The 7,428-nt window shown below is 40.8% G+C and overlaps 1 protein-coding gene across 1 annotated transcript; it reads right to left on the bottom strand.

Annotated features, from left to right (window-relative positions):
- Positions 1 to 874: 874 nt before the first annotated feature.
- Positions 875 to 5,682, bottom strand: LOC132818493 (leucine-rich repeat-containing protein 52-like). The gene is made up of 2 exons (XM_060829552.1): positions 5,061 to 5,682; positions 875 to 1,167 (listed from the first exon to the last, which is right to left on the bottom strand). The coding sequence occupies exons 1-2, from the start codon at positions 5,680 to 5,682 to the stop codon at positions 875 to 877; spliced, it is 915 nt and encodes a 304-aa protein (XP_060685535.1).
- Between the last annotated feature and the right edge of the window lie 1,746 nt (positions 5,683 to 7,428).

The following is a 7,428-nucleotide window of genomic DNA, read 5'->3' as shown; positions in this document are numbered from 1 at the left end:
CAATGGACTTCTTAGATCCCTCCCAGTCTTTTTCCTTCACTTCAGCTTTTCCTTTCTGATTTCCCACTTCCACCCATGAACAGCTGCCTGCTGTGTCACAGCACACCCAGGAGAAAGGGAATAGCCCCATACCAGCTATGCAGAAACTCCATCACCTATTAGAACATTTGTGGTTCAGAAACTGGCGTTACAATTAACCTTAGAGGGCAGCTTGAAGTCGGGATCAGTAGTGAGCCACTGGACATGAAGGGCTATCATTGGGTCAGGAGAAAGGATAGTTTGTGCGGCAGTTCCCTGAAGATGGTGCACTTCATACTCCGCATTCTGCTTCCATGACATTTCCAGTGACAGTTGAGGTCCAAAACTGCTGATGATGGTGCATTGATAAGGACTTTCTGCTGAAGTATCCCAGGCTCAGTCCCTAGGGGTAGGGTGGTTCTGATGGTACATTTAGATGAGAAAAACTGGGAGAGGTTAGAGTGGAACATAACCAGTGGCATAAACACCTTAGTGCACGGAGTGTCACACAAACAAACAATCTGATGTTTGTTCCATGTTAAATGTTATAAAGGGGGGAGGAAAAATTACTCCATGCAGTCACTGACATTGTCGAGTCTCAAGTTTTGAAAATGAGTATAAAGTTTATTGGCATATAGTTTACAAAATAAATTTATACTTCTGACAATACATAAACAGCAAAGGAAGTGTAAAATAACAAGAACCATGATAATTTAAGAGAGTGATGCACTCCAGTTTTCCACAATATATCATTACATTGATCCAATGGCAAGTAACTATAATAGAGACACCCACAGATGACCTTGGTGATTAGCACACATCTTGTGGTAGCATGATACTTCTGTAAGGTTCCCTATCATAAGTTGATGTTGGTAAGCCTTATAGCTGCCTTATATGACCTATATTGTTTAATTTCTTCTTCATCATCTTCTTTAAACATTTTTTGACGTTCAAAGAAGACCATCAATGTACCTGTAAGCAAGGCAACAATGATACCACTGATAAATATTGCAAAACCAACTATTACGAAAAATAAATATTCGAAGTAACCCAGAGGTGTGCGACAAATATCGAATATCTTGATTAAAGCCATGGAGACAGGAATTCCAGCCATTGATTTTGGCAAAGTGCATAAAGTGTTATCTTCATCTGTTAAATCAAAAGCAAATTATTTCCCTTTATTTAGTTGCTATTAGAGTGATATGAAACAAACTATACATTCAAACAAACATAGATCTAATAGTATATAACTATTGTGTTTTATTGTGTCATTGAAAGTAGTATGCACATGCAACTTACACTTTGAAATAATTTTCAACAAAAACACCTCAGAACTGTAAATGTTATCTTTCACACTGCAGCATTGATCTACCAAACATATCTAGACTCTATGGGGAAAGTTAAAGGTTGAGAAAACTCAAATTAGGGTTGTATTCCCTGGAATTGAAAATAGACATTTTCAGGAGATTAAGAGGCACTAACTGATTGGGAAAGGGAGACAGAAACTATATCAGTTCATAATGGAATCTAGGACTAGAGGATGTGGACTGTAGCATGGAATGCAGTTAGAAACCACATTAACTTCTGAACGAGTGGTACGTGTTTGAAAAGCACTTTTGCAAATGGCAATTGATAATGGATCAATTGTTAATTTTAAATCAGAAATAAATATAATTTTATTCTCAAACATATTAAGGTATGTGGGGAAACGGCTGGCAGGTGAGACTTGATCTGCAATCTAACGTGATCCAATCAAATGGCCTACACCGGTAGCTATGTTCTACTGATGCTGAAAGGACTCAGCAATGCCAACTTGTGCCTGTTAACAAAAATGTTGGAGGACACAATGTCCGTTATAATGTGTAAATCTAATTATGGTTAAAAACCAACGTTGAGTTGTCGTGGAGTCCAGAACTAGAGGGTATAGGTTTAGGGTGAGAGGGGAAAGACATAAAAGAGACCTAAGGGGCAACTTTTTCACGCAGAGAGTGGTACATGTATGGAATGAGCTGCCAGAGGATGTGGTGGAGGCTGGTACAATTGCAACATTTAAGAGGCATTTGGATGTGTATATGAATAGGAAGGGTTTGGAGGGATACGGGCCGAGTGCTGGCAGGTGGGACTATATTGGGTTGGGATATCTGATTGGCATGGACGGTTTGGACCGAAGGGTCTGTTTCCATGCTGTACACCTCTATCACTCTATAACCGACTGTCTAGGAAAAGCAAAATAATAGAATATATTGCCAGTTCAGGTTTTCTAAATTAAATGATCTGGGAACCTCAAGAAAAAAAAAAGACTCTTCTAAACTGAAGCAGAAATAAAAGTGAAATTCTGACAAATACAAAGAACCTAAATTGTGAAAAGTATTTAAATTTAAATTTTCCATCTGAGAACTGAAGTTGAACTGAGACTCTAGTGATATTAAATCAGTAGAAGAGCAGATGATTCTGTTTCTCAGATGAATACAAGGGTTTTATCCGCATAGCCCTATCTGGATTATCATTCTCCAGCAATGATCACTGTGTTTGCTGCATAAAAGGGGCATTGAAAATAGGAGTAAACGTAGATTATTCAGTCCGTCGAACCTGCTCCATCATCCAATACAATCACGGCTGATCTTCTATCTCAACTCCATACTTCTCCTCTCTCCTCATATCCCTTGATACCTTCAGTGTCTAGAAATCTATATTTTTCTTTCCTAAATACAGTCAGTGGCTTAAACTCCACAGCCTTATGGGTACAGGATTCAACAAGTTAACCACGCCTTAATGAAAAATATTCTCCTCAACCCAGTCCTGAATGGTTGACATCATATCCCACAACTGTGACACCCTGTTCTAGACTCCAGACAGGGGTCTTCATCTCTGCATTTGATCTATCCAGCCCTGTTGGAATTTTATACATTTACACAGATCCTCTCATTCTTCAAAACTCCAGTCAAGGTTTAGGGAAAGTAATCTTCCCACATACTACAAAGCTACCAGCCCAGGAATCAACCTGGCGAACCTTCACTGCACTCCCTCTTTGACAATTTTATTCCTTCTTAGGCGAGGAGACCAAAATTGCACACAATACTCTAGGTGTGGTCTCATCTATTCAGTTACAGTAAGACATCCTTGCCCCATTTACAAATTTCCTGATGTCAACCCTCAAGTTGTCTTTGCTTATTAGAATCTGTGCTCCAAAGTTTAAGTTAAATAATTTTCTCGGGTGGTCTTTTCAATCTAGAGTCTTAAGTATATCTTAAGCATCTAACACAAATCTGTAAGATCACTTCAGTAGGGTTTAATTTCCAAGACTGAAAACACTAAAACTCTTCATAATTCAGACCCTTGCCACTGGGGATAGTTTGATGGATTTTCTCAAAAGCACACTCAGTGCTTCACCATGTGTGCCTCTTGCTGCTTAGTGGCCAGAACTGGATGCAGTATTGAAGGTATTGGTTATGCAGTTTGATCATTATTTTACTGCTTTTGACTTCTAGTTTATTATTTTGGATATGACATTCGGCATCTCATTCACCTCATTTATTGTTGTTCTGTATGAATTGGACATATTTGGCATCTGGTCTACTAACACTGCAAAGCCTTTAACTTTATTCAGAATTATTTCAACAAGATTTGTGCAGCACAGGTAACCCTCAGAGTTCTCCTTCTTACTTTAAGAGATATTAGCCCAAAAATTAATTCAAACCCATATATATCAATACATGAATTTGGAATAGCAGCTGGCCATTCAGGCCCCTTTGAGCCTGCTCTGCCATTTATTGGCTGATCTGATTGTGGCATTAACTCCACTTTCCTATCTACCAATGTTAGCCTACGGCTCCATTGTTAATCACAGCTATTCATGAAGAATTATTTCCTTTATTTAGTTTTTTAAGGCTTGACTCCTCCAATCCAAGACCTGACTTGCAAAACATGGGAAATGCTGGAAATACACAGCCAGAAGTCTCATCCTGGGTAGGAAGGAAAATGAAAGATTCGCTTTTCATCGAAACCCCTTCATGAGAACCAAGCTGACCTGGTCTCTGACTTCTTTGGTTAATTGCAGTCATGAGGGTACTTTCTGCTGCATTCTCTAATTCACGTAGAAAAATCTGTTCATCCTGTTGATTTTCCAGTCAATTTGAACTCACATCTTCTCTTGGAACAGTTCAAATCCAGAAGCAAAGCACTTACAACCGATTATTGAACCCATGTCTTTCTAGGCAGTTTACTTTGTTTCCTTTTTGGATTTGGTTGAAGTATTAAGATTGAGATTCAGGTGAAAAAGCTCTTGTTAGAATGCATCTGGAGTACTTTGAGCAGTTCCAGGTACCACACCCTGGGCAGAACTGCCACATGATTTCACCAGAATCTTAGGAGGATTGCAAGGGATAAATTAAGGGGAAAAATTACAACATGTATTCCCTGGAGTTTTTAATAAGGGACAGAATTGATTGATGCTTTCAATATATGAAGAGGAGCACAATTTATTCCATTCTACCTTATGTCCATTGGTCTGGATAATGGAACACTGAATGCCAGTTGTTTGGAACTCTCTGCTGGAAATGGTCATCGCTGTTTGATTAACGTTGTTAATTTTAAGACTGAATTAGAGTTTTTTTTGAGATAAGAGAATTTGATGAAAGGCTATCGACTTGAAACGTGAACCATGCTTCTCTCCACCGATGCTACCTAACCTGCTGAGTTTTATTCTAGCATTATTGGTTTAAACTTTAGATTCTCAGTGACCACAGTCTTCGTAACTTCTCATTCGCCAAAGGTTTTACAAGGAAATAGGGCACAAGCAAGTTAGATCTCAGCTCAGCCAGGATCTTGACCTGAATGGTAGTGGATTGGGCTAGAACAGTTAAGTAGCCTATCCCTTCAATAGAACATTCGTCATTTCTACTAAAAACAAGTTTTTTTTAACTTTTCCAATGTATTCACCACAATCTCAGCACCCACTGCACAGCCCACAGAAATAACATCATGTGCACACGAAATGAATAGATTGTAGTTTTATTTTTTTTTAAAAAAAGAGAGGACCTCACCTGGAAAAGTCTCATTGCTTTCAAACATCCACTCACTGAGGTGGCCAATTGTGCACTGACATTCCCAGGGGTTACCAGCCAAATATACGGCCTTCAACCCTTCCAGGTTCCTCAGCGAGGTCGTGTTCAAATATAACAAGCCGTTGTAGCTGAGATTGACCTCTCGAAGCCCGGTGTTAGTCGAAAAGGCTCCGGAGTCGATTTCGCTCAGGTTCTGATTGTTGTTGAGCCTCAAGATGATCAAATTGGTCAACGGCCCGAAAACCGTCGAGCTGATAGTTCTCATGCTGTTGTAACTGAGGTCCAGGTACACCAGCTTCGCCATGCCGATGAAATGCAGCCTCGAAATCTCCACTATTCTGTTGTGGCTGCAATCCAGGTAGACCAAGTCGCCGAGCAAGTTGAGTTCCAGGGAATTGATCTCTTCGATGCTGTTGGTGTTCAGGTCGAGGCGCCTGGTGTTCAGCGGGAGGGACATTGGGAAGGTGGTCAGCCCCGCGTTGCTGCAATTCACTTCAAATTGTCCGCACCGACATTTAGGAGGGCACGCAGCATCCAACACAACCCCCATCAAGAGCAACTCCCAGAGGAGGCCCTGCGCCTCAGATGCAAACCAATACATGTTGACTTGATGTTATCCAAACCGCAGCTCCATGCTCGCTCTTCGGACGTCCGTGTTTATTATTGGGTGCAAAGTTACACCCGGACCCTTTTGTTTTTCAAAAAAAATAAGTAAAACCGCGCAAATAAAGTGATCAGAAGGAAACTAAGACGTGTTGCAACAGCCAACTCATGGTGGCCGACAGCAGAAATTGCTCAGTGCCTCTACACTTGGAGCCGATGGAAGCGGTGAACGTGAAAGTTAAGAAGAGTTGGCTCATTTAGCAGTAACTGTGACCCAACCCCTTCATCTAATGTCACACCAGTTGCCAGTTAACGCATTTGTGACGTCCCGAATATAAAGGGAGTCTTCAAGGAGAAGGAGGGGGTGGGGGGCAGTATTGGGGGCAGTGGGGCAGTATTGGGGGCTGGGGGCTCTCGTGTTATTTACAGTTTAGTCACCAAGCAAGATCTCCTCAGTTGCCTCGTCCTTTGGAGAGACCTGTACGCCAGCGGGTACAAAATGAGTCGAGGGCAGTGGCGTATGTAATTACCGAAGATCCCGTCAGTGCTGGCCACTTACAGGAGTTGCTAGAATTGCCTATCGCCTACTGCCGCAAGAACAGCCCCGACAGAGGGGCCGAAGGTCGCTGCATCACTGATCAAATACTTTGGTTGGCCACGGTATATGGAATCAGGCTTCTGGTACGGTGGTATATCCCTAGCTCTGGGTAAGGAGATCTGTGTTCCAAGCCCAGAGGTGTGTCATAACATGTCTGAAGTAGCTCAGTGACTGCATGTTGGCCGGAAAGTTTGCATTCTCTTCCTCCAACTCGCTATAATCCGTTCAGTTACCAACCCTCCCGGTGTCTGAAACGTGTTTTAACTGTCGTCTTGTATACGTAAGGAATGGCTTCGGTTTGATCTCCACATTTAAAAATTGTACAAAATCAAACTGCTGTAGTGGCTGTGTGTATATAAAGATTTTTTAAAAGAATAAATTGTATTTTGAAATTTAAAAATAGCAAAGAACTGCGGTTAAAGGCAGCACTCAATACCATGAGAGAACAGTATCAGATCCCTCCTGGTTAAATACCCTAGAAACCCATTTCCCTAGAGGAAAAAAACTATAGAAATGATTCCCAACAGTCCCTTTAGAGTCAGAAGATTGCCAGCTTGTAGAATATGAATTTATTTGGGGTCTTATAGCATTGTGGTAGTGACCCTACATCTGTCCAAGTCCCAATTGTCTTGGAGGTCTGTCACATCTTTTATGAACAGGTTGATTAAAATAACTGTAAGACTGAGACTGTCTCACAATTTGAGGTTAAGGAATTTCATTGCTTTGGAGATACATTTTTCTGGTTTCAGACTGTGTCATGGATTCTTCAACAAAATAGGAGCTCAGCAGAACAGTAAGTGTTGAATTTAATATTGTATGCAAGATACCTTTTCTCCCCCAGTATTGTATTTCTGTTGTGGGGAGTGGTAGTGGAAGAGAATTTTAATCCTGGAATGTTTCCTGTTCATTAAATATGTATCTCTTTCATTTTAAACACGTTTCAATGCACAATTAGTAGTTTAAGTAGTTTTTTAAAGCAAGATTTGCCTTAATTCATATTCAACTGACTAATAAGGCTATCACTTCCCCAACACCATCTGGATAGTCACAACAAAGGCCATAGATGCATGTGAACACCACCACTGTCAAAGTCCTGAACTCCCTTCCTAACAGCACTCTTCATATATCTCACCCCATGAATGCTGG

This window comes from Hemiscyllium ocellatum, chromosome 9 (assembly GCF_020745735.1).
Source record: "Hemiscyllium ocellatum isolate sHemOce1 chromosome 9, sHemOce1.pat.X.cur, whole genome shotgun sequence".
NCBI classification, from domain to species: Eukaryota; Metazoa; Chordata; class Chondrichthyes; order Orectolobiformes; family Hemiscylliidae; genus Hemiscyllium; species Hemiscyllium ocellatum.
This window is presented reverse-complemented; position numbering and strand designations above follow the sequence as displayed.